The sequence below is a fragment of the Neofelis nebulosa genome, chromosome 5 (genome assembly GCF_028018385.1).
Source record: "Neofelis nebulosa isolate mNeoNeb1 chromosome 5, mNeoNeb1.pri, whole genome shotgun sequence".
NCBI classification, from domain to species: Eukaryota; Metazoa; Chordata; class Mammalia; order Carnivora; family Felidae; genus Neofelis; species Neofelis nebulosa.
In genome coordinates this window covers 44,041,217-44,069,122 of record NC_080786.1, presented here as the reverse complement: position 1 = coordinate 44,069,122, position 27,906 = coordinate 44,041,217, and the positions used below count along the sequence as shown (strand labels likewise).

The following is a 27,906-nucleotide window of genomic DNA, read 5'->3' as shown; positions in this document are numbered from 1 at the left end:
TTACTTTATGTTGTTAGTAATTACAGGATACATGGGTAGACTTTTGCTGGAAAGAAAGGAAGGACAGAAAGGGGAAGGAAAAAGGTGGGGCAAGGATTAGGTGGGAGACAGCAGGCAGAAAGAGTGAAAGTCTAATGTGATGTATGTGGGCCAGCTTGTGCTAGCTCAAGAGGGCTGAGAGTTAAGTCAGCCAAATGGTAAACTCTTGGTAACTTCAGACTGCCCACAGTGGGAGTGTTTAGACCACAAAAATTAGCAAATAAATCAAATGTTGTGTTTTTTGTCTTTAGAGCATCTAAGAACACACCGTTAGTCCAACCCTCCCATCACCATCCTTGTCCCTCCCAGACATTACACCCTGGGTACGAATACTTGGAAACCTGTTTCCTATGCATTTTCACATAATGTATGTGAACATGTAGAAACAAAAATACATAGCTATATTTTGTGTTTTGTTTGACATAAATAGTTCATATTGCATATAATTTTCTACTATTTGCAATCTTTTCTATGACATTTCTTGAAATTTTTTCTATGGCGTTCCCCATACATCTAACTTGTTCTTTTAAATTGTTGTATAGTTTTCCATACTGGGAATGTATCCTGAATTGTTTAACCATTTACCTACTGATTGGCATTTGAATTGCTTCCACTTTTTTGGCTTATCACCAATTTTATAATTTATACATTTTATTTGTATCTTTTTATGTATATGCAAATATTTTTCTTAGTTGACTATCAATAAGCGAAATTATATACTGGAAGGTGTTTAATTTCAACAAATTCTGTCAGATTGCCTTCCAAAAAGTTACCCTAATTTACACTGCCACTGACAGTGCTCTGAAATCAAAGCACAAGACTGATGCCTTCATGGAAATGTTCCTGCCTTGATTTTCTTTCTGTCTGCCAACTAGTTAATCTAATAAATCAACTAATTCATTCGTGACTGATGGTAGTAATTTTATACCCATGAGGAAAGATGTTTTTGGCCAAATAGACTCTCAAATTCTTCCTGGTACACAGGTGCCATCTTCTTCTAGGGTTTGGTCCAATGGTGGTTATTATTCTTTGGTAATATATGTTCCTCTAACATTCATCTTGGTATCCTGCTTTTTGTACTTGCTTCATACATTTTAGGTTTTTACACAGAGTCTGGAAGTAAAATGCTTTGAGTTTCTCAAAAAAGGAGACGTTGCAATATTATTGACTAAAATACAAAATATATATGGAATAAGAAAAATGTTTAATAACATTCTCTACTTGGGTTTACTGTTTTTCAGATAGCATGCAGGCCTTTTTCAATGTAACGAATTGCCACAAACCTTCAATAGATGTTCCTGGGACACGTATTATACGTTACTATATTGCTGCTGAAGAAATTGTTTGGAACTATGCTCCATCTGGTATAAATCTCTTCACTAAAAAAAATTTAACAGCTGCTGGAAGGTAATCATTCAGGGATTAAAATATTTATGATTAAATAAAGATAATTGAACTTTTTCATAACCAGCTACTCTTAAAAAGGATTTAAGTAACTTATAATAAAAAGGTACTGATAAAATAAAAGTAGACAAATAATTATATGGGTAATTAGAAAATATTGAGTCGAAGGATCACTACTACACAAAATAGTTCTCTATTTTACCTGTGCCTTGACAGCCAGTGCAAAGTAAAACATACTTGCTCATTGTTTTTTCTTAGCACTAAATTTTAAAATAGATTTATTATGTATAATTATGAGACATAGTGGATAATGTCATCAATAACAATTTTACAAAGATTCAAAAAGTTGCCATGTATAATTTATACTTTCTTGCTAAGGTCTAAAGGCATAATTAAATAATTTGCTGTGAAATTATTTTTTTTAATTCTTTTAAAATTAAGAATTTAATTTCTTAATTAAAAGAAGAAATGAAATCCTTTTTAAAATTATTTTTTAAAAATTCTTTCCTGTGACATTCTTAAGTCACATTTTATAAATATTTTTTATTTAATAACACCTAAGACTATATTACCAGTTGATTTTTTAATGACCCAAACTAAGACCAAAATACATTACTATGGTATCAGCATTTAAAAGTACACAAAAAGTCTTTCTGACTTTTATATTTACCAATTCAAAGATTACAGGAGTTTTATTTATTTAAAAAAATTTTTTTAATGTTTACTCATTTTTGAGAGACAGAGTGACAGAACATGAGCAGGAGTGGGGCAGAGAAAGAGGGAGACACAGAATCTGAAGCAGATTCCAGGCTCTGAGCTGTCAGCACAGAACCTGATGTGGGGCTCAAACTCATGAACCATGAGATCATGACCTGAGCTGAAGTTGGATGCTCAACCAACTGAACCACCTAGGCACCCCAAAGATTATAGGAGTTTTAACCCTTCTGGTCTGTTGAATGAGTTATATGTCAGAAAATATCAAGTTCTAAAACCACCAAGAAATATTTCCCATTATATTTATTTTTCTCCAACTTGCTTACAGAAAATTTGAGAAAACTAAGAATGTTATATCAAGTGAATATTTTTTGTTACATCTTAAATGCTCATCAACAAATTACTCAATCCGTGTAATGGAAATTTTATATTAATTGTTAGAAAGATATCTGGGCTTAGAGAAAAAATTAGATTCAGAGTTAGGTCCAACTCTCATTGTATATTAACTAAAATAGGTATGAATTAGTAGATTTCTTTTTTTTTTTTTTTCTTTTTTTTCTTTTTTCAGCTTGCTTGATCGTCCTGGCTATGAAATTCTCTGATGTCTTAGTATGACAAGTCACTACTTCACTGCTAGGGAATACTTTTTCTCAGGGGACCCAACTTAATTTTATCATAATAACATTTAAAAATAAGAATGACATCTCTCATCTTAATATTCTAGCATCTCTGCACATAGTTGTTTAAAAAGTAGTGTTTGTTACTACCTGACTGAAAAAGAATGTCTTTTATTCCAGTAGAAAGTGTGAACTACCAGGTAGACAAAAATACCCATGCATAGATAAAAGGCTAAAAAGAAATCCATGGAAAATGTTGACAGTGATTATATGTAGATAATGGGATTATGAAGATTTTTTAAATTTTCATCGTATTTCTTCTCATTTTTCAAATTTTCTAAAATTAACATGTGTTGCTTTTATAAATAAATTGCAAGTACTTTAAACCAGATATATGTAGATTCTTACTTTCTTTTCACATGATCACTGTTAATTTGAAAGTTCTTTGTGTATCTATTTTCTCTGCACAGTGAATCCCAGGTATATTTTGAAAAAAGCCCAACCAGAATTGGAGGATCTTACAAAAAAATAGTTTACCGTGAATACACAGATGCTTCCTTCCGAACACAGAAGGCAAGAGAAAAGCACCTTGGAATCCTTGGTAAAATTCTATTCATAGTTTGCAGAGTTATAAACACTGTTTGTACATATTCTGTGCAATCAAAATAGAAATTTTAGCTGTCATCTTATAACCTTATGAAAACAATACATTCTGATTCACCAATTCTAAACTATAGTCTTTTATTTCTATACATCCAATAAGATTAATATATTCATATGATCCAAAGTGACTTTCTAAAAACACCCTGCATCATCTAGAGCTCTTGAAGTTGGAAGCGTTTCTGGTTCATGACATCATCTCTTTAATTTGTTCCTAAAAGAAACTTACTCAAGTAACATACCTGACAATTGTATTTGTGAAAACTGAGAACAACTACTAATTCTGTTGGTTTCTAGGCCCTGTCATTAAGGCAGAAGTGGGACAGACCATCAAGATCACTTTTTATAACAATGCTTCCCTGCCACTCAGCATTCATCCTCATGGACTACGTTACAACAAGAGCAACGAGGGCTCATTCTACGAAACACCTGGAGGAGGTAAGTATAGCTCAAGGGAGGTCCAAGCAAGCCATACTGCAGTAGAATGTCATTTGGAAAACAAAACTCCTTCTGGGCGCCTGGGTGCCTCAGTTGGTTGAGCCTCGAACTTTTGATTTCTGCTAGGGTCATGAGATTGAGCCCCGCAGCAGGCTCTGCACTGAGCATGGAGCCTGCTTGGGATTCTCTCTCTCTCTCTCTCTCTCTCTCTCTCTCTGCCCCTCTGCCCACTCACACAAGTGCGTGCGCACGCGTACTCTCTCTCAAGTAAATTTGAAAAATAAGATAAAAAGAAAAGAAAAATTTTCCTAAAATCATTATGAGCCCACTTTTCACATCATAACAGCTCTATGTCCTTATTATGGCAGTAATCCATCCCTAACACCTTTCAACTGCCACCCAAGGTGCTACGAGGTGAGCAAGATACAGTCTTTGCTCACAGAGATCTCACAGTCTAGACCAGGGTCCTTCTGGTGTTATGTCCTATTTCACAAATATTTATTTCTTACTAGGTATCCCTCCACCCTCCTCACATGTAAATCCTGGCATGACATTTGTCTATACATGGGAAGTTCCAAGAGATGTAGGTCCTACCTCCGTGGATCCCAACTGCCTGACTTGGTTATACTATTCCTCAGTAAATATGACAATAGACATCAACACTGGCCTTGTAGGGCCTCTTGTTGTGTGCAGAAATGGAAGTCTCGGAGAGGACGGCAAACAGGTGAGTCATGGAACTATGTCTGGATATGCCTTGGTGAGAGGTTGCCTGAGACAGAACTGCAGGGGAAAAGCAATGTGGCAATCAACAGTTTCAATTTCTTCTGTGTGCTGATTCTCCCAATTCTATCCTTTTCTTAACTCCAGACCTGTATCTTCCCCTGCCCGATGAACACCCACCCTACCATGTTCCAGATACCTCTAATTCCACTTGACTGTTTTAACTCTTTATCTCACTCTGGACAACCACTACCTGCCCCTCTCTCCTGTAAATCAGCCTTTTTGCCTCTACTCTGTCTCTTAGTTAATGACATCACCCAGCCCAGGACTTCCATCAACAACTCCTTTCTCACCTTCAGTATTAGTCACCAAACTCCCAATACCCCTGCTTTTTTGAGGCACCATCTCCTCTTTCTGAATTTCTTTAACCTCCTGACTCCTGTTTCCACTCTCATTCTGCTTCAGATTAGCTCCACAACCCTTCCTTCCAAATCCAGCTATAGCAGTCTCCACACGAAAAATCATTTTATAGTTTGTTGCCTCAGAAGTCAACATACGAGGCCCTGTTGATCCCTCCAAATCCATGCCTCCTTCCCTGCCACCTGCACACACAATTCTGGCTCCACTGCAAAATTAGCTTGCTAGTTCCTGGGGAAGAGAGTTTAATTCACATCTCTTTGATTTTGTCCTCTTCTTTTACCTGCTGAAACGGGAGACATTTTTAAAACTCTGAAGGTCTCTTCCTGCCCTTCACACAATATTCACTAACTAATGTGGTTTCTGCAGGTTACCATAGTTCCTTGTGTATGTTTCTGTTGGAACACTTATCTATGCAATTATGTTTACTGGAATTTCTGTCCCACTAGACTATAACTTTCTTGGAATCATAACAAGGTTTTATTAATTTTTTTGGAACAACCACAGCCCCTCTCTGACATTGTAGGAGGTGCTCAATAAATGCTTGAGGAATGAATTTCCCTTGTTCCTCACTCAAAGTGAACTAATATCCAATTTCTTTTTTGCATTTTTCTGCATTTTTTATTGTATTATCTTCTCTTATAATTTATAAGGTAATAAAGCCTAATAAATCCCTCCAAATAAATATATGTATAATTGAATGTATATTTTACTTAAAAATGAGACTATATATTAATAGGCATCCACATAATGAAAGTGTTTCAAGTCTCATAATTCTTACTGTACATATAATTTTTCTATTTATACAAAAATATAAATATGTGTACAAATTTAATTTCTTCATAAATGCTAAGAATGCAGACTTCTTCATAAACTTCATAAACTTCTTCATAAATGCTAAGAATTCAGACGTTTCAGAACTGAAAATATTTTACTTACTTTCTACAAAGCATCTCATGAAAAGCCACTATACACATCTATGATCACACAGTTTAATTTTATGAAGTTCAGATGTAGGGCCTTGTAAGTTCAGAGAAAAAGCTTTAAATGCAAATAGCTGTAGATAATTCTTGACTTCTTAGTTCTGTGATAAATCCATTCACTGGGATTCATGCCTTTATATAAAATGTCCATAAGTGGATTTTTTCAGAAGTATACAAATCCCTTTATACAGGAAATCCTATGTACATATCAACTATTTGACTAGACTTTGTATATAGACTATATTTCACATCTATTCCTTTTTCTATTCTCATCCACAGAAGGGAAAAGACAAAGAGTTTTACCTGCTCGCCACAGTATTTGATGAAAATAAAAGCTATCTCTTAGATGAAAATATCAGAACATTCACTACAGAGCCTGAAAATGTGGATAAAGAGGATCCAGACTTCCAAGAGTCTAACCAGATGCACTGTAAGGGAACATTCAGTTTATAAGACAAATGTATTAAAAGTTGTTTAATTTCATTGAGCCTAAAGGATTATGGATTGTTTAAGAGAGACAAACATTTTCCCCCCAGAGTTTTGGCTACTATGTTTCATGTTTCTTTTAAAGTTAATTTCCCCACAAAAATATTAACTATTAAAATGATTATGTTAAATTCAATTTACTAAATATTTAACAATGCCTTTTTAGTGCACTATATTGTTTAGCTATTACTAGATGTGAGACAGAAAATTCATGTATTTTTCTACTGCCAAATTAGTGGTATAGGTGGGTGGAGTGTTTATTGAGTTGGTTAGTTACTTGATTGGTTGGTTGGTTGGTTGGTTGGTTGGTTTTTGAAAACTGCAGGTATAGGGGGAAAGGACTGGTCTAGAATCTAGAGACGTAGACTCTGATCTTAACTGCTCTCAATATTAGCTTAATGACACTGGACAAATAATCGCCTCTTTGGCATTAGTTGCCTTAAGTCTAAAAGAAGGGGTTTAACTCAATCTTGAGATTCTTACATGAATGAGCTGCTTTATGATTAGTCCTTCACTGAGTTTCAAGAGATGGCAAGTTACGATAAATTAAATATTCTTTTCTTTGTCACAAATGTCTTGTAGCCATAAATGGATACATGTACGGAAATCTGCCTGGACTGGATATGTGCTTAGGAGACAACATTTCATGGCATGTTCTTAGTGTGGGATCAGAAAAAGACTTACATGGAATATATTTTTCAGGAAATACCTTCACTTCCTTAGGATCAAGGGATGACACCATCCCTCTGTTTCCCCACATTTCCCAGACACTTTCTATGACACCAGATTCCTTAGGTAAGTAGTGGATATTCTCTTTCAGACAGAAACATGTCCAAATTTTGAAAAACAGTGTCTTTACATGAAGTGAATATTGTTTGTACAGAAAAAAATGAACGTATACAAATGCTTAAAAAACCTTTCCCCTGCTCCATTTAATTTATAGGAGCAGTAGTATATCATTTTCCAGGACATAAAAATAGCCTTCACCCCTCTCAGTTTTCTCTTCTTGGGCGCCAGACTCCTCACTCCTCAAAATCAACCCACACTCCTCAAAAGCAATGAAGATGCCTTGAAGAATTTGAACTTGTTTTCATTCTATTCTATTCTCCATTTCTTACTCTTCTGTGCATTTGTTTCCCAGGCCTCCCTTCTGTTCCTGTCTTCTCTCTGCCTTTGCTCTGTAGGGAAATGTTTTCACTTCAGTGAGGTTGATTGTTTGTTGATGGCAAAAAAAAATTTTTTTTAATAATATTTTTTTTCGTTTATTTTTGAGACAGAGAGAGACAGAGCATGAATGGGGGAGGGTCAGAGAGAGGGAGACACAGAATCTGAAGCAGGCTCCAGGCTCTGAGCTGTCAGCACAGAGCCCAACGGGGGGCTCGAACTCACGGACCGCGAGATCATGACCTGAGCCGAAGTCGGACGCTCAACCGACTGAGCCAGCCACCCAGGCGCCCCCCAAAATTTTTTAAAAGTCACCCCATATCAGAAAGTTGTTAGGGGTGTCAGGGACGACCCTTGATCATCCTATAGAATAATGCTAATTTCACTCTTGAGCTGCCCCCTGCCCCTCTCTGCCTCACCCAGGATTCTCATTCCTCTTTACACTGTTCTGCCTTCTTCTTTAATCCGTAGCTCTTATCAGCTTCCAACTCCATCAAAGTTACCTGCTGTGTTTATTGCTTACCACCCTCCCAGCAAAATAAACCCTAAGGACAAGGATTTTTAACTGTTTTGTTCATTGATGTTTAGAACTATGCCTGGCATCAAGATAAATAAGTATCTGTGAAATTAATGGAAAACAAATAAGTGGACTGTTTTACTATATTACGTTTGGGGGTCTATATCCTATAGATGACTTCACAGAGAAATCTGAACCCAGAGCTTTACCCACTCATTTCTTACTTGCCTCTAGGAACTTTTAATGTGGTTTGCATGACAACAGAGCACTATCTAGGAGGCATGAAACATAAATACCACGTGAGGCAGTGTTCGGAGGCAAACCCTGATCAAACACAGTATGAGGAAGAGAAAACCATTTATATCGCAGCCGAGGAAACCGAGTGGGATTATTCTCCCAGCAGGAAGTGGGAGAAACAACTGCAGCATTTACAAGGAGAGAAGTATGGCCCGAACCCGGAAGGGTTCATTCTGGAGTCCCCCAACCTTACTTTTTCTGTCTCACACATGTGCGCGTGTGTGCATGCATTGTGTGTTTGTCTGGTGTGCCTTGTGCGTATGGCATGCATGTGTGTGACAGGCGTGTGTGCGTGGTATGTGTGAGGCATGCATGTGCTTAGGATGTGTTCCACTGCAAATAACTTCACAGACTATCCGTGTGTCATTCCTTCAATTATAAGTGGCTTCAAGTCCTCCTAAATATCTGCATCACTTACTTCTTTCTATGCTCTGTTTCTTCCTGTCTTTCTTTTCACTTCTTGCTTCCAATCTTCCTCAGGCGTGTTACCATCCAATCTCACCACATTGAGGTGTCATAAACGTAACTTCAACTACATTTAACCTTTGGCAGATTTTCTTTTTGTCTTCATTTGTTTCTGTCAATCTCTCTTCTTTTGGGAACCTCAAACTGAAGACTCTCATTTTGTGTGTGTGTGTGTGTGTGTGTGTGTGTGTGTAAAATTTGATTTCTTTCTCTGACTTTCACTTACACTATTTATTCATTTATCAAAACTAAAATTTCATCCTGAAAATATGTTTTGAAGTACAGAGTGAATAACCAACAGCCTTACCAGAGGTAATTTTTTTTTTAAGGAGAATTACTTTCCATGATAAAGTAACCTCTAGACTTTAATCAGTTGTGCTATTTCAATAAGGAGTCCTTCCACATGAGAATTTGTCTACTTTAATGGTTAAATTAACTAGCTTTGTGTGTTTTTTGTTTTTGTTTCTATTTCCATAAAGCAAAACAAACATATATTTGGATAAAATATATCTTGGGTCCAAATACAAGAAAGTCATATACCGTCAGTATGATGATATCACATTTACGAATCAAACAAAAAGAGGTGAAGATGAAAAACATCTGGATATACTAGGTATTGACACATAAGATTGGTCTTCAGGTCTTTCTTCTTGTCTTCAGCCACTAGAGACTGTTGCAAATGTGAGGATATTGTCAATCTCCACCTTTACAGAGGAAAGTGCCTATAATTCAAACTCTAATTTGTTGATAGGCAGTTTTTTAATCAAGCAAATTGATTCAAGTGCTGTTTCACAGAAAATGAAGAGACCCATAGAAAATTAATGTGGTCAGTTTCAGATTACCTGACTTCTTACCCTGAGAACCCAAGAATTCTAGAGAGACCTTATAAGTAGCATTAGGGATCATTTCACTGATATTAAACTGAAGCCCAGAAGCCCTACAATAGTGAGGAAGGGACCTCTTTGTTTAAGTGTTTAACTTAAACACTTAAAGTGTTAATATTTAGTTTCATCTTCTGTCCAAGAGTGAGGAAAATTACAGCCCTTTCTTCTACCCTTGACAGGTAAGCTAAGGAAATTATAAGTCATCCCAATGCATGTACATGTAATATCTCCCAAAGTCACACAGCATTTCCAGAGGTCACATGATGTTTTCATATGTCCAAAGACATTTCCATATGTTGCACAGTATTTCCAAAAGTCACATGGCATTTCCATATGCCCAAATTTTATTTGGGTCTTGATATCTGTGTGACTGTCTATTGGAGGCTATTTTCTGGTGTGGGACCCTGAGAAGATGGATTTACATGCAGTTATAGAAACTATTACTGTTCTTGGCTCCTCATTGGCCTCATGAACTTCCCTCTTTGTGACCCCAAGAAAGAGGTCTATGCTATCCAGTTCCTACTGCTATTGGGTGGGCTCCTATCTTTAGTAATAGCAGGTTGTTAGTTTTCACTAGGATTCTGGCTGAGTGCATCAAGATAAATAACATAATGTGACCCTCTAGATTCCACTATTATTTATACAAAAAAGGAAAAAACTTTATGGAAAAGAGAAAACAAGCATAGTGTTTGAGAAAGTAGGATGGCCATGGGGACAAAGAAAGGATGTCCCTAGGTACCATCTAGTGTCCACCAGGTATCTTCAGGGCTCTGATTTCAGTAATTATAGTACAAGTTTGAAGAGAATTCTTACTGCTTAGTTCATCTCAAAACCAGAATTTTTAGTCACTGATATAATCTGCTCTAAATAGAAAGAAGACTTAAAAGAAATTTTTTACGTCCAGTTCTTGACCTGGATGGAAGGGAGAGAGAGTACAATGAAGGGATCTTCAGTCTGTGAGAAAAAAAAATCACCCTTGGTCAATAAAAAGGCCTTCCAGCTCCTCCTAATTCTCCACTAAAGGGGGAAAGAATAAAAGGTTTCAATGATAAGGTTGGTCAAGAAAGAATATAAAAGATTTCACTTCTAAATTGTGTGTTTTTGTAGGCATTAACTGATGCTCACCAAAATAAGTTTTCTAGAGACTTAAATTTTCCAGGCAAAAACATGTTTCATAAATCAGCAATGATCCGTTTGTTGAAAGTGTGTTTTATTTGGCTGCGTGTTAAGGAAAAAGGATAAAAATAAGTCACTGTATAAATACTTAAGGGGACAGATGACTCATAATTTAAAATAAATAACAATTTATTGTAACATTATAACATTTTCCTTTTTATATTCCCTAGGTCCTATAATATTTCTCACTCCTGGTCAAAAACTCCGAATTATCTTTAAAAATGAAGCCTCAAGACCATATTCAATTCATGCTCATGGAGTGAAAACAAACTATTCCACTGTTGTTCCAACACAGCCAGGTAACTGCTTTGGGAGAAAGAACAGTTTCAAAGCTTTTATGCAGGACTATATGCTAATGTTCGTTCTTAAATACTGGTGTAGTTCTAGATGAGAGAGACCAGTGAACTAGTAACAAGATTCTAAAGGAGTTTAGGAGCAAGTTCCTTTCACAAGTCTTGAGTTGGCTTCCAGGATGGGTGCCATGGGCAAAACTCCCCAGTTTACACAATTCTGTCCTAGAACCACCTTCCTTCCCAGCTCTCCACCAGTCTAGCTGCCAGGTATTCTCATTCTATGCTCTACCTCTCCAATTCAAGTGCTAAAGTAGGAGTTGAATATAAGATGTAGTGTGTGAAGGAGGGGGCAAGGGAGAGAATTGAACCACTAAGAGGAAGTAATGAACCTCATGTGCTAACGTTTCTAAGGCATCATCACTATACAGCATGCCATTCCATATGCCTCATACAAAAACAAATGCTTTTTAATATAAATGCCCAAGGAGCAGACTCTGAAATGAAAATTTGTGTGCAGATAGTGCTCTTGGGATCAAAGGCAATGGAGAGAAAGAGAAGGAAACAGAATTGGGTAGGGGGAGAAGTTAGGCAGAGATGCAGCCTCAACAGAAATCACAGCCAACCTAGAAGTTCTGAAGATAGGGTGGCATTCAGCTGTCCTGAGGTAGGGTGAGAAAACTGGGCCTTTCTGCCCCTGCATCTGTCATTGCATGCAAGGTTGGGTGAGGTGGCTCTCTTCCCCCAAGGCTATCCTGAAGGGGGTAGACAGCCTATGGAGCAAACGTTCCTTCATTCTTAAAGGGGATCTGAGTGGGGCATCTGGAGCATCTACCATATTTGCCCACCAGAACAAGTAATTCTGGGAATTGAAGGTATCACCTAAAGAGCCAAATTCAGAAAGGGAAGACATGTGGGACAGAGGGATGAAAGACAGATTTTGATGGCGGGTGGAATATTCCCTTTTGATTTTAAAAAAGAGATGATCCCATAGTGGTGTCAACATGAATCTCCTATTAAGGGAGTTCGCAAGTCAGCACTCTTCTCATTAGTCAGAGAAGGATCACATTACCTACTTTCCACAAACACTTATGAGTACCTGCTGTACCCAGGCACTGTGTGGTGCTTTGGAAGGGGAGGGTTGGTACTAAGTAGATTGATTGTTAACAATTTGGAAGCAGGGAGGCTAGGGATAGGAGTGGACGTGCTTGGGAAAATTAATTTAAGCCTCTGGAAGTGGCAGATGCAAGATCATTCAACAAGGGGCAGGGGTGGGAAGAGAGGTCCAAAAGAACTTTGCTGAAAATAGGCAAGAATATAGAATTCAGCGTCAGTAGGGCTAATGCAAATGCTTTGGGAGCAGGGAAGAGCCACATTTGATCTATAAATTGGAAGGGTCAGAGCTGGAATTCAAAACAAGTCCGTCACATTTCAAACCCCAAGTTATCTTCACTGTAGTAAATATTTGCAAAATGAATGAGTTAGATATTTAATGACTGCCGTTTTTCAATGACAAAATCACTATAAGGTTTTGCTTCAGTAACCCTGAGAACGTAATGGCTAGCAGTGATGGTTACATCAACTTCACCCTGTGGCCCAAGTAATGCAACACCAATGGCTTCATTTTGCACCATCTTGTCTAATCCCTAAATTCCCATTTTATGTGCATGAGAAAACAGAAGCTCAGAAAGTGTAAACACATTGGCTAAGACCAAAAAGAACAGTAGATCCAGGAGTAGAAAACTAGGACTACACTGCCTAATATTTGTATAGCTTTAGGGTTTGCTCATTATCTGGGTTCCCATAAAAACATATGCTTTAAAAGATTCTGTTTATATACACCGTATTTGTCTGTTTTAGGAGAGATCCAAACATACATTTGGCAGATTCCTGAAAGAGCTGGTCCTGCCTCAGAAGACTTTGAGTGCATACCTTGGTTTTACTATTCAACTGTGGATGTGGTTAAGGTAAACTTTAAATCAGGTCGTGCTTTTCCTCCTATCTCCTCTTAGAAATTATAATGGAAGAAAGAAGGAATTTATTTGTGTTAAAAAAAAATATTAGTTCTTTGTAATCTTTCTTTTTAAGTAACCTAAATGCTGCTCAGCTTTTATTCTACATAGGTTTGCATTTTTCACGAGCAAAATCATTGCATTATGATTACTTAGATTTGTGATACTTTCCGAAATGCCACTGTGAGCTGAAAATATAATAATATCCTCCTCTTTGTTTCATTGGCTAGGATTTGGATTACAGAAGACAAAGTATGGAATTTAAAATTCTCTGATTTAATGAGAAATAGACACACATATATATATATTTAAAACCATCAACTCTGGAGTTCAGTTTATTTGCATTTAACAACAACAACAAAAGTTTCCTCTCCAAACTTTTGGTTATTTTGGCCCTCTCTCTGCCTTGCACAAGAATCTACGCAGACATTCAACCCAAAACCGAAATGAGTATAAACAAACCAAGGCTCCCAGCTGAAAGCGGCTGTGGGGGCAGAGGCATCACAGGAGAAAGGATCCAAGACCTTTATACTGCCAACCAACTCCAATGCCAAGAAATTCTAATTAAAATCAAAGCTCTGGGTTTTGTTTTTTTTTTAATTAAAATTTCAAAAATAGAGCTAAATCCACTGAGGAATGTGTCTGAAATCCCTTTTAGGAGTTAGCTATTCTCTTTAGACTTCAACTCGAATGAGTGGGATGATAATTTTTCCTTAATCAAGGATTTAACATGTCAAACATTTTACTCTTTACTCTCAGGCTTAGAATCCTAACAACTAAAAACTCAGCATCTGACCTCACTAGAACTAACCTTTGATTCTACTCGTTTCACTGGTTGGGGGAAATTTTTAGTTCTGGGCACAGTTAATAATCTTGCTTTCCCTCTTCAGGATCTTAACAGTGGACTGGTAGGTCCTTTGATAGTATGTCGCAAAAACGCCAATGCCACCTTAGTTCACCGTGTTCTCCACTTCATGATTTTTGACGAGAACAGATCCTGGTACTTTGAAGAAAACATCAATACCTATTCTTCAGAACCAAACAAAGTAGACAGGAATGATGAAACTTTTTACCTCAGCAACCAAATGCACGGTAATGTCCACTCACTGACTCATCATCTGTGGTCCATAGGTTGTTTTCCACAAAGGAACAAATGAAGGTTCACATTTGTCAAACTCAGCACCTCAGAGAAGATAGTCACGTAGAGCTGTTGTGCAGATCATGTGGACCAGGGGTTGGCAAACTATTTTTCAGAAACGGCCAGATAGTAAAGAATTTAAGCTTGGAAACTGTACAGTCTCTACCATAAGCTATTTTCTACTCTGCCATGGAGCACAGAGTTACCCGCAGACAGGATGTCAATAAATGGATGTGGCTATGAGCCAACAAAACTTCATTTATGGACACTGAAATTTGTATTTCATATAATTTTCCCATGTCAGGAAATATTCTTTTTTGTTTTTGTTTTCAACCATTTAGAACTTTAAACCTATTACTCATGGGCCATAGAAAAACAGGCAGTGAGTGGGCTGGATCTGGCCTAAGGGCTGCAGACTTAACAGCATGGTAAATTCCAGTGCCTCTGGAGCCATGTGGGCGGGTGATGTAAAACCAAGAATACCAGTTATAATTTCTGAAGGGCTTTACTACCCACATTTCTAAGTATTTTACTGGGATGAACACAGGTAGAGGTGGGGCTTGAGGCACACTAGAGAGCACATGGCCCCACCTGATTTTCCCACCAGGCAGAACTTTCAAACACCCCACGCTCATCAACCAAAATTCTTCTATAGTTTGGTTATGATTAGGCATGTCCAGTTTATGTCTTCCCTCCCACCTAGAATCATAGTAATGAGACAATTATTCAAATAAAAAGCACATACACAATGTCAATCACAGTCATACTCAGACTTCTGGTCCCAGTCCTTCCACCTGAGGAAACTAGGGGGTACGACTAGATAAGGGATCTTCAAGTAAGGCAAACCCAAATGTGATCTTTTTCAATTTCTTCATCCCCCCGACCCCAAACATATATAGAAAATTTAAAATTAACTCAAGGACTGCATCCTTGCTACCCATAATCGCTTAATAAGCCTCATAGAGGGCTTGGAATTCCCTACTGAGTGCTAAGGAGACACAAAGGCCCATAAGATGAGCCATCTTCTCTCAAGTTGTTCACAGCACAGGGGCAGCAGACTTGTGCATTGTTACAACGCAAGGCTGACCTTGGGGGGATACTGAAAGAAATATAAACACGGTGCTGTGTTTTAAATTCCAATTTGGAAGAAAGGCTTCATGAAAGGGAGGGGACTTTCTAGTTGAGTATTTAAAGATGCACTGGAGTCTGTTGAGTAGAAAGGCAGGGGAATGACATTCCATGTAGGTGGAAGAATAGGAACTAAGAAAGAAAGAAAAGAGAAAGCCAACAGGATTGTGCAAGACCTTGAATAGCCTGTTAAGAATTTAGACTCCATCTAAACTGGGGTTTCTCAAGCTTGCCACTATTCATATTTTCGGTCTGATAACTATTGGGGGTGCTCTCCTGTGTATCGTGAGATGTTTAGCAGCATCCATACCCTTTGCCCCTGGGAAGCCAGTAACACCTTCCCACAAGTTGTGCAACACAAAATGTCCCCAGGCATTGCCAAATGTTCCCTGCAGGACAAAATCCTCTTAAGAACCACTGTGCTAAAGGCAGCAAGGGCACTGAGTGAGGGAACAACAGAAATAGTTGTGTACCACAGGGACAGCTCTGGCAGTCAGCTAGGAGTGTGTGTTCCAGGTATAGTCCATGGAATAGCAGCATCAGCATCACTTGGGAGCTTGTTAGAAATGCAGAATTTCAAGCTAAACAGACCTAGTAAATCATAATCTGAATTTCAACAAGATAGGCCAGGCCACATACACATTAAAGTCTGAGAAGCACTGTCTAAAGCAGAGTCTCCTAGTTGTTTCTAGAATATCCCTCCATCAGCTAAAAGGATTAGAACCCAACCTCCATAGATATATGGTTATAAATTATGTATTTGTACCTTTGTATTAATGCATTTTTGGCATTTCAAATGATGAACACAAAATAGAAGGGTAAAAAAAGAGGATATATTTATAAAACACATATAACTAAATTAATATTTTCTTCCTTTTACTCTTTGGAAACCACACCTATAGAGGATTAGACAGAGGGAAAGATGAAAGGCCTGGACCTCAGTCAATGGACATTCTAGTCATACCAGTGACAGATCACAAAAGTCTGACTTGGAGCAGTTAAAGAGGAACACACTCAATTTCAAAGCATCTTGTGATCATCTTAAATATACTTTAAATATGTAGACATCTTTAAGTATCCATCAATTCAAGTATTCTTAGTTGTGAAATATTCTAGTTCAACCTAATTATGTTAAGGCAAAGTCAATGCCTCATTTCTTCAGGCAAGGAAAACTCTAGAGTTAGAGTTATCCATGAATGGATGGCTTGGTCACATTTAACAGCTTCCTTAGGCTGACTTTAAAATCCTCATGGCCTCTGAAAACATCCGTGATACTTCTATGAGGTGTTTTTAAAAGAAGCCTACATTATTTAAAACCTTTGTTGAATATAATAAATTGTGTCCCTCCACAGCAATTAATGGAAGAATGTATGGAAACAACCAAGGTCTGACGTTCCATGTTGGGGATGAAGTGAACTGGTATCTGATTGGCATGGGGAGTGAATTTGACCTGCACACGGTTCACTTTCATGGCCACAGCTTTGAATACACGGTAAGAATCCTGGACAGCTTCGTTTAATTATTGTGGTGTCTGGTAAAGTAGTCATTGGGGCAGCATGGCAGGATAACAGGACTAGAAAGGAAATGACTAAGCCAGAACTGAAATTCAATATCTACAATCTATACTATATCAGGTGCATGTAAATAATTATACATTCAGCTCTTTGTGCCCTACGAACACTCAATAAATGCTTGTGAATGCATGACGTGCCTTTATTACTCTAATCTGGTGTCACTTGTTAGATAAATAAGACTTCTATAATCACCTTTAGTTTCACCCTTTATATCCCAACTTTTTTTTCAAACCCTCAGTAACATAAAAGAAAAACACTTTGAACACTCATACACATCTTATCACATTTTCTCTCTCTCTCTCTTAGTTTTCTGAACCAAACTTCAGAGCTTGCTTCAGATTCTGTTTCCCTCTCTCTCTTCCCCTCCCCCACTCACACTCTGTCTTTCTTCCTCTCTCAAAAATAAACATTAAAAAATAAAAGTATCACCTTCCTCTTGTAATTAATAAGTAATGTGTGAAGTGATTTTTTTTTTTTACATATTTTATTCTCCAACTATATTTCACTTTGTATCTTTAAGAAGGATTCATTGATGATTCTTGCTGGAATCAAATTTTACAGTGGGAGTTACAAATGGTAACTTTCTACATCTATCATTCCTTCACTAAGGTAAATTGCAAAGATCACGACTCTTCACCCCTAAATACTAAAGCCATATGCATCCTAATGCTAAGGAGAATCTCTGCCCCACCACAATAACACTATCACGCCTTCAATGTTAACATTAATTCAGTAATATAAGCTAACATATGGTCCATTCAAATATCCCCAATAGTCCCCAATATGGCCTTTATAACTTTTTGTTTTTAAACCAGGATCTAATTATTTATACATAGCATTTGGTTGTCATTGTCTTATCTTTCCTAAAAGAAGAGACCTTTATTTTTTTTTCTCAATCCTTCATGCCATTTCATTTTTGGAGGGTCCAGGCCAGTTTTATAAAATGTCCCATATTCTACCTTGGTCTGAGGGTTTCCTCATAATTGGATCCATGTTAAACATTCTTGACATGGACACTGCGTATGTGATATTATGTGCTTCCCGGGCATCACATCAGGAGGTGCATGATGTCAATAGGTGCTGACACTGATGAGGCCTTTTTGATAACTTTATTATGGTGATGCCTACCCTTTCTCTCCATTTTAAAAGTATTATCTTGGGGCATGGGTATCTCCGTTGGTTAAGCATCTGAACTCAGCTCAGGTCATGATCTCACAGTTCATGGGTTTGAGCCCTGCCTCAGGCTCTGTGCTGACAGCTCGGAGCCTGGAGTCTGCTTCGGGTTCTCTGTCTCCCTCTCTCTCTTCCCCTCCCCCACTCACACTCTGTCTTTCTCTCTTTCTGTCTCAAAAATAAACATTAAAAAATAAGAGTATCACCTTCCTCTTGTAATTAATAAGTAATCTGTGAAGTGAATTTTTTTACATATTTTATTCTCCAACTGTATTTCACCTTGTAGCTTTAAGAAGGATTCATTGATGATTCTTGCTGGAATCGAATTTTACAGTGGGAGTTACAAATGGTAACTACGTCTATCATTCCTTCCGCATTTGTTAAGAAAATAAAAATGTGGAATTAGGTGATAATTGACTTTATGGTAACTTGTTTTTTTATAATTATCTCCATCTTTTTCTACTTTGTGTAGTCTTAGTCTCTTTATATCTCTGTCAGAATTGCTTTCTCCCACCTCACAAGTCATCCTCTTTACAATTATTTCTTTACTGACCACTTTTGCCTGGCCATTTCTCTAATTTATTACATTTTGAGTTTTACCCTTCCCCTTTGCAGTGTCCAAGTCAGTGTCATGTATTTGCTTAGGGAGAATTTTCTTTAGCTCTTCATCCTTATCTCTTAGATAAATATTAATGCACAATTGAGGGCTAATTATGCATTTGACACCAGAAACATTTAGTCTAGCCATTTGGCATAACACAGTCCATTTTTTGGCATCGATAAAAGTTTCAGATAAAGCTTTCCTGGATTCCAGATGTGTATTATGTTTGTGGTTTCTTTATTGCTCAGGGCCTGTTAGACTAATTGAACGAATGCGCTTGACTTGATTTGCACAAAGCTTTATTGGTGTGCTGCTTTCTTTTCTGTCCTTTAATGAACAAATGTATTCCTCTCGAACCTATTTGTTTTGGCTTTAAAGCTATTTTTTTTTTTATTCTGGGGGATTTTATATGACAATGTAGACAGAATAATATAATGAATTCCTTTACCCACCACCCAGGCTCAACAATCATGACCTTCCTGTACTTCCATCTACATTCCCCATATTTTTGAAGGAAAAGCCTAGGTATTAGGGTTGTTATTCATAACTGTTTATATTAGACACTTTAAAAATTAGAACAAAAGAGAGAGACTTAAGCTTTGGCTATAGTTTTTTTTTACAGTACATTTGATGTTCAGTTCAGATCAGTTCAGTTCAGCAAATGCCTCTGACATTTCTAGAACCATGCCGAGTGTTGTGTGGATAAGAGGAAATCAAAGAGTTAGCTTTCAGGGGCTAGCTCTACACAAATGATCGTACCATAACGCATCAAATTAAGTGCAATTTATGGTAACATTCCTCTAATGATAATTAAAGCTAACCTTTATTAAGTGCTTCTTATGTGCCAAATACTATGCTTAGTTCTTTGCATGGATTGCTCATCCAACCTTCAGAGATAGGGACTATTTTGTCACCATTTTATAAGGGAATGAAATGAAGGATTAGCAAGGTAAAGAACTTTCCTATAAACAATAAGTGGTAGAAGGGGGACTTGTGTTATGCCCAGAATTCGTGATCCCCAAAGACCACTAGGGAGCCGAGTCCGATGTAAAAGCAAAAGAGCCTTTATTCGAGCTAGCTCGAGCTCAATCCCCTACCTGCACCGAGGCAGCGGTGAGATACCAGGGAGAGAGCGAGTTTCAAAAGGACAAAGGTTTTATTGGGGCCTAGGGGCAGTTGGTGAGGTAATGGCTGTGGTCTCAGCCAATTGGCTGGGGAAGGGTCCGAGTCCTGTTAGGCAGGTGAGGGCGGGGTTACTCAAGGGGAGGAGGTGTGGTCAAGGTGAAGGACACAGAACAAGATGGAGTTGGCCAGCGTAGGCCCGCCCTTTCACTTGAATCCCCATCTCTCACTCCAGAGTCCCTCCCTCTTTTAAGTTTATTTATTATTTATTTTGAGAAAGGGCATGTGCACAGGAGAGGAGCAAAGTGGGGGGGTGGGCGCGACAGAGAATCCCAAGCTGTGCTGTCAGCACAGAGCCCAGCCCCATGCTTGATCCAACAACTGTGAGCTCGTGACCTGAGCTTTGAAATCAAGAGCCGATGCTTAACGACTGAGCTACCCAGGTGCCCCTAGAGTCCCTTATCCATACGCTTCACAAAACTGCTCTTTTCACAACAATTCTATTAAATTGAAGAAACAAAATGAACAAAGAAAAAAAAAGAAACAAAAAATGAGACTCTTAAACACAGAGAACAACTGGTGTTTGCCAGAGGGGAAATAGTTGGGAGGATAAGCGAAATCAAGGAGATTGAGACTACATGATGAGCACTGAGAAATGTAGAGAATTGTTGAATCACTGTATTGTACACCTCAAACTAATATAACACCCTACATTAATTATACTTGAGTTAAAAAAAAAAGAGACTAATCCAATTACCTAATCCTATTAAAAGAGTAATAATACCACAAAGCTTAGTACCAGCTGCTGTCAGCTCTAGCCATTCACCCTAAACCTATCACAGATGATCACATGTAGCCTTCTCCTCCCTGGAGGTGGAATTTAGTTATTCCAGCATTAATGCAGCCTCTGAGCTTTACTCCCTGGAACTCCTGGGTATAGCAAAGCAGCCCTCTGGGGTTACTCACTTGGTCTTGGAACAGCCAGTCAGTCACCTGTTTCCTAAGAATATGGTCTCCCTTGGTGCCAGGGCTCCAGGTACATAGTGCACACTTACTGGTGCCTAGGACATTGTCCATTCTTAGTTAAAATTGGTTCATATCATTCTCTGCATTTTCTAACATCTTAGAAATGTATCCATGTGACCCATATTGTCACCATGCCAAATTAATCTTCTTAAATAACAATGACTCAGGCCCCCACTTTGCAGCCAGGGGGAAACAGCTTTGCCTCCTTCCTCTCTATTCTCCAATATCTCCAGGGACTTTTGAGAGCCTAAGTTTCTAGTCACCTCCCACTCTCACTCCCTGCTTCCATTCATCTCCCTTGCCTCTCGCCTCCCTCCTGTGGCTGGTATTTTCTTATCTCTGTGCAGCTCCAGAGTGGGACACATCTCCATTTCCTCTGACTCCCCTTAACAACCACAAAAACTAGGCCATTATGGGTCATAGGCTCTTAGCGAAAGTTTAGAGGTAGATGAATTCTTTTTTTCCCCAATACTCCACAATAAAACATTTACCATGTGACATCAGACACCCCTGTCTTCGGTCATCCCTCTACTATGCATCATCGAGAAATACTGGCCCTGCAGCTCTTTCTCTCACCCTCAGGACTTCTTTCCCCACACTCTTCCTCTCCAGACTTGCGTGACATCTGTTCTCTCCTCAAATTATTCCAGACTCCATCTTGAACTGCATTCTTCAACATGCCCCCATCCTTCAAATACCTCTCATTGCATTGTAGAGAACACTTCATCTCCTTCCTAGGCTCTTCCAAATCCATCCTAATCCAGCCAGGCCAGGCCCCAGGGCTTTATCTTTCAAAATCAAAGTAGCTCACAGAGGAGGTGGTCTCCTAAACATCCGGTTCTCTGCTTAGGAGAAAAAAGAGCCCCTAAGGCCCTTAGTCTTCAGCCCCTGGCCCCAGAAAGCAGATGAGCTTCTCTCCTTCCTGTAGCCCTGAGGTTTCCTGATTAGCTACACCTCAAGGAATGATCATCATGTCACTAATGTCCTTAGTTAGAAATATTTCTGTGAAAACTTTTGGTATTTGTAAGACCAGATGTTGTTTGAAATCTAAAGCATTCCTCTGCAGGAAATGCTGACAAGGTATCTGACACTGATAATGACACGAGGTCCCTTCAGACTGAGATATTTCTCTGTGGCCTGTCCCTGAAATGTTCTCAGACTTGCTTTTCCTCTAAACCCTCAATTGAACTCAGAGGAGACATGCAATGTCACCTAATGCTTTCCAATTGTCATCTAACAAAGTACATTAGAATTGATCAAATGTGTAAGTGACTAATCTCTTTTATAAGTTATTTAATGGTGTTTTGTCTCCTTATTGAGGATGCGGGACTGTATCGCTCTGATGTTTATGACCTTCCTCCTGGAGTATATCAGACTGTAAAAATGTATCCAAGAGATGTTGGCACTTGGTTATTTCATTGCCATGTTAGTGTTCACATTGAGGCTGGAATGGAAAGCACTTACACTGTAATCAGATGAAAAGGTAAGCCAACTTAATTTGAAGCGATCATATTTAAATAAATTCTATGTTTATATAAGGATATCTTATCCATTGAACATTTACATGATGTGAAATGCTACTCATTCATTCAAAGGTTACTGTTTTGAGATGACCAAGAAATTCTGGTTTTATCCTCTTCTCAAATTTAGATAACTGTTTCTGATCTGATTAAAGATACTCTGGAGTTAAATATACTATTTCCAGATTCATGCAATATACACATAAGGATTTGAACACACACAATGTATAGAAAATTAAACACAAGTGACTATTGAGCTTATAAAGATATGTAACTTTGCTAATAATCAATATCACTTAAAATTGCATTTAACAACAGTAAGATACATTTTTCGAATAAGAAAGTTATTGATATTAGGCTATATATACATATATAGCCTATACTTTGTTGTAAGTGTGAAGGCTTTCGACAGCTCCTGAAAAATCTAAATAATGATTATGTTTTATTTCATATTCCAGTAATACTTTATTTTTTCTCATTCCCATCTTCCCCTTTCTCCAACACATTTTACTAGCAACTTAAGGATGAAAATATTATCTTTGTTTCTGATTTTTCATCAGCTCCTTGGTTACTTAGGCCATTACCCATTGGTCTCTTGATAGAATGATTGTAATATTTCAATGCAGTTACTTCTTAGAACATTATGAAACATTCTTTTCCACAGCATAAGTATCCTTCTGATATGAAGATAAGTCCATGAGCAGACCTACAGTGGCTGAAGAAGAAACACCAGGGATGAAGGAATCTAGAGGGGCCTGATTGAAGACTTTCATGGCAATCTACTAGGGAAACTGGCTGGAAATAAATTTTTTTGGCCAACTTTGTATGTGAGCTGCTTCCTCTTTCTTTCTTTTTTTAAAATTTTTATTTAATTTATTTTTTTTAATTTACATCTAAGTTAGTTAGCATATAGTGCAACAATGATTTCAGGAGTAGATTACTTAATGCCCCTTACCCATTTAGCCCATCCCCCCTCCCACAACCCCTCCAGTAACCCTCTGTTTGTTCTCCATATTTATGAGTCTCTTCTGTTTTGTCCCCCTCCCTGTTTTTATATTATTTTTGCTTCCCTTCCCTTATGTTCATCTGTTTGTATCTTAAAGTCCTCATATGAATGAAGTCATATGATACTTGTCTTTCTTTGACTGACTAATTTCACTTAGCATAATGCCCTCTAGTTCCATCCACATAGTTGCAAATGGCAAGATTTCATTCTTTTTGATTGCTGAGTAATACTTCATTGTATATACATACCATATCTTCTTTATCCATTCATCCATTGATGGACATTTGGGCTCTTTCCATACTTTGGCTATTGTTGATAGTGCTGCTATAAATATTGGGGTGCATGTACCCCTTCAAAACAGCATACCTGTATCTCTTGGATAAATACCTAGTAGAGCAATTGCTGGGTCGTAGGGTAATTCTAGTTTTAATTTTTCAAGGAACCTCCATACTGTTTTCCAGAGTGGCTGCCCCAGTTTTTATTCCCACCAGAAGGGCAAAAGAGATGCTCTTTCTCTGCATCCTTGCCAACATCTGTTGTTGCCTGCATTGTTAATGTTAGCCATTCTGACAGGTGTGAGGTGGTATCTCGTTGTGGTGTTGATTTGTATTTCCCTGATGATGAGTGATGTGGAGCATTTTCTCATGTGTTGGTTGGCCATCTGGATGTCTTCTTTGGAGAAGTGTCTATTCCTGTCTTTTGCCCATTTCTTCACTGGATTATTTGTTTTTTGAGTGTTGAGTTTGACATGTTCTTTATAGATTTTGGATACTAACCCTTTATCTGATGTGTCATTTGCAAATATCTTCTCCCATTTTGTCAGTTGCCTTTTAGTTTTGCCGATTGTTTCCTTCGCTGTGCAGAAGGTTTTTATTTTGATGAGGTCCCAGTAGTTCATTTTTGCTTATGTTTCCCTTGCCTCCAGAGACGTGCTGAGTAAGAAGTTGCTGCGGCCAAGATCAAAGAGGTTTTTGCCTGCTTTCTCCTTGAGGATTTGATGGCTTCGTGTCTTCCACTTAGGTCTTTCATCCATTTTGAGTTTCTTTTTGTGTAAGGTGTAAGAAAGTGGTCCAGGTTTATTTTTCTGCATATCTCAGAAAATTGCACCACTTGCTGAAAAGATTGTCTTTATTCCATTGGATATTCTTACCTGCTTTGTCAAAGATTAGTTGGCCATATGCTTGTGGGTCCATTTCTGGGTTCTCTATTCTGTTCCATTGATCTCAGTGTCTGTTTTTGTGCCAGTACCATATTGTCTTGATGATTACAGCTTTGTAGTATAGCTTGAAGCCTGGGATTGTGATGCCTCCTGCCTTGGTTTCCTTTTTCAAGATTGTTTTGGCTATTTGGGTCTTTTCTGGTTCCATACAAATTTTAGGATTGTTTGTTCTAGCTCTGTGAAGAATGCTGGTGTTATTTTGATAGGGATTGCATTGAATATGTAGATTGCTTTGGGTAGTATTGACATTTTAACAATATTTGTTCTTCCTATCCAGGGGCATAGAATATTTTTCCATTTTTTTTGTGTGTCTTCTTCAATTTCTTTCATAAGCTTTCTATAGTTTTCAGTGTATAGATTTTCCACCTCTTTGGTTAGATTTATTCCTAGGTATTTTATGGGTTTTGGTGCAACTGTAAATGGGATCGATTCCTTGATTTCTCTTTCTGTAACTTCATTATTGGTGTATAGAAATGCAACCAATTTCTGTACATTGATTTTATATCCTGAAACTTTGCTGAATTCATGGATCAGGTCTAGTAGCTTTTTGGTAGTATTTTTTGGATTTTCTATATTAGAGTATCATGTCATCTGGGAAGGGTGAAAGTTTGACCTCCTCCTGGCCGATTTAGATGCTTTTTATTTCTTTGTGTTTTCTGATTGCTGAGGTAAGACTTCCAATACTATGTTGAATAACAATGGTGAGAGTGAATATCCCTGTCTTGTTCTTGACGTTAGGGGGAAAGCTCTCAGTTTTTCCCCATTGAGGATGATATTAGCATTGGGTCTTTCATGTATGGCTTTTATGATCTTGAGGTATGATCCTTTTACCCCTTCTTTCTTAAAAGTTTTTATCAAGAAAGGATGCTGTAATTTGTTAAATGCTTTCTCTGCATCTATTGAGAGGATCATGTGTTTCTTGTCCTTTCTTTTATTGATGTGATGAATCACATTGATTGTTTTTGCGGATATTGAACCAGCCCTGCATCCCAGGTATAAATTCCACTTGGTTGTGGGCTTTTTTTAATGTATTGTTGGAGCCGGTTAGCTAATATCTTGTTGAGGATTTTGCATCCATGTTCATCAGGGAAATTGGTCTATAGTTCTCCTTTTTAGTGGGATCTGTGTCTGGTTTTGGAATCAAGGTAATGGTGGCTTCATAGAAAGAGTTTGGAAGTTTTCCTTCCATTTCTATTTTTTGGAACAGCTTCAAGAGAATAGGTGTTAACTCTTCCTTAAATATTTAGTAGAATTCCCCCTGGAAAGCCATCTGGTCCTGGACTCTTGTTTTATGGGAGATTTTTGATTACTAATCGATTTCTTTACTGGTTATGGGTCTGGTCAAATTTTCTATTTCCTCCTGTTTCATTTTTGGTAGTGTATATGTTTCTAGGAATTTGTCCATTTCTTCCAGATTGCCCGTTTATTGGCATATAACTGCTCATAGTATTCTCTTATTATTATTTTTATTTCTGCTGTGTTGGTTGTGATCTTTCCTCTTTCATTCTTGATTTTATTTGTTTGGGTCCTTTCTTTTCTCTTTTTGATCAAACTGGCTAGTGGTTTATCAGTTTTGTTAATTCTTTCAAAGAACGAGCTCCTGGTTTCATTAATCTGTTCTGGGTTTGTTCGGTTTTTTTGTTTGTTTGTTTGTTTTGATAGCATTGATTTCTGCTCTAATCTATTATTTCCTGTCTTCTGCTGGTTTGGGGTTTATATGCTGTTCTTTTTCCAGCTCTTTAAGGTGTAAGGTTAGGTTGTATATCTGTGACCTTTCTTCCTTCTTTAGGAAGGCCTGGATTGCTATATACTTCCCTCTATGACCGCCTTTGCTGCGTCCCAGAGGTTTTGGGCTTTGGTGTTATCATTTTCATTGGCTTCCATGTACTTTTAATTTCCTCTTTAACTTCTTGGTTAGCCCATTCATTCTTTAGTAGATTGTTCTTTAGTCTCCAATTATTTGCTATATTTCTAAAATTTTTCTTGTGGTTGCTTTCTAGTTTCGTAGTGTTGTGGTCTGAAAATATGCATGGTATGATCTCGATCTTTTTGTACCTGTTGAGGGCTGATTTGTGTCCCAGTATGTGATCTATTCTGGAGAATGTTCCATGTGCACTGGAGAAGAATGTGTATTCTGCTGCTTTAGGATGAAATGATCTGAATATATCTGTTAAGTTCATCTGGTCCAGTGTGTCATTCAAAGCCATTGTTTCCTTGTTGATTTCCTGTTTAGATGATCTGTTCATTGTTGTAAGCAGGGTGTTGAAGTCCCCTATTATGTTATTATTATTAATGAATTTCTTTATGTTTCTGATTAATTGATGTATGTATTTGGGTGTGCCACATTTGGAGCATAAATGTTTACAATTTTTAGGTTTTCTTGGTGGATAGACCCCTTAATTATGATATAATGTCCTTCTTCATCTCTTGTTACTGTCTTTATTTTAAAGTCTAGATTGTCTGATATAAGTATGGCTACTCCAGCTTTCTTTTGTCGACCATTAGCATGAGAGATGGCTCTCCATCCTTTACTTTCAGTCTGAAGGTGTCTTTAGGTCTAAGGTGGGTCTCTTGTAAACAGCATATAAATGGATCTTGTTTTCTTATCCATTCTGTTACCCTTGTCTTTTGATTGGAGCATTTAGTCCATTGATGTTTAGAGTCAGTACTGAAAGATAGGAGTTTATTGCCATTATGTTTCTTGTAGAGTTGGAGTTTCTGATGTGTTCTCTGGCTCTTTTTAGTCTTTGTGGCTTTTGGTCTTTGTGTGTGTGTGTGTGTGTGTGTGTGTTTTCTCCTTTCAGAGTCCCCCTTAAAATTTCTTGCAGGGCTGGTTTAGTGGTCATGAACTCCTTTCAATTTTATTTGTCTGGGAAACTTTTAATCTCTCCTCCTATTTGGAATGACAGACCTGTTGGAGAAAGAATTCTTGGCTGCATATTTTTCCAGTTCAGCACATTGAATATATCCTGCCATTCCTTTCTGGCCTGCCAAGTTTCTGTGGATAGGTCTGCTGCTAACCTGATGTGTCTTCCCTTGTAGGTTACAGACTTTTTTCCCCTTGCTGCTTTCATGATTCTTTCCTTGCCTGAGTCTTTTGTGAATTTGACTTATGA

General features: G+C 37.8%; 1 protein-coding gene across 1 annotated transcript in view; it reads left to right on the top strand.

Moving 5' to 3' along the window:
* LOC131511993 (ceruloplasmin-like) overlaps positions 1-23,389 on the top strand; it is a 29,717-nt gene extending 6,328 nt beyond the window's left edge. Inside the window, exons 6-19 of the mRNA XM_058730182.1 lie at positions 1,281-1,446; positions 3,245-3,375; positions 3,732-3,872; positions 4,385-4,596; positions 6,272-6,422; positions 7,061-7,273; positions 8,394-8,601; positions 9,401-9,534; positions 11,152-11,280; positions 13,132-13,238; positions 14,174-14,375; positions 16,902-17,041; positions 22,366-22,528; positions 23,230-23,389. Of these exons, the coding sequence (XP_058586165.1) occupies positions 1,281-1,446; positions 3,245-3,375; positions 3,732-3,872; positions 4,385-4,596; positions 6,272-6,422; positions 7,061-7,273; positions 8,394-8,601; positions 9,401-9,534; positions 11,152-11,280; positions 13,132-13,238; positions 14,174-14,375; positions 16,902-17,041; positions 22,366-22,524 (2,093 nt within the window). The 3' untranslated portion in view covers positions 22,525-22,528; positions 23,230-23,389. The remainder of the gene's footprint in view (positions 1-1,280; positions 1,447-3,244; positions 3,376-3,731; positions 3,873-4,384; positions 4,597-6,271; positions 6,423-7,060; positions 7,274-8,393; positions 8,602-9,400; positions 9,535-11,151; positions 11,281-13,131; positions 13,239-14,173; positions 14,376-16,901; positions 17,042-22,365; positions 22,529-23,229) is intronic.
* The last annotated feature ends 4,517 nt before the right edge of the window (positions 23,390-27,906 follow it).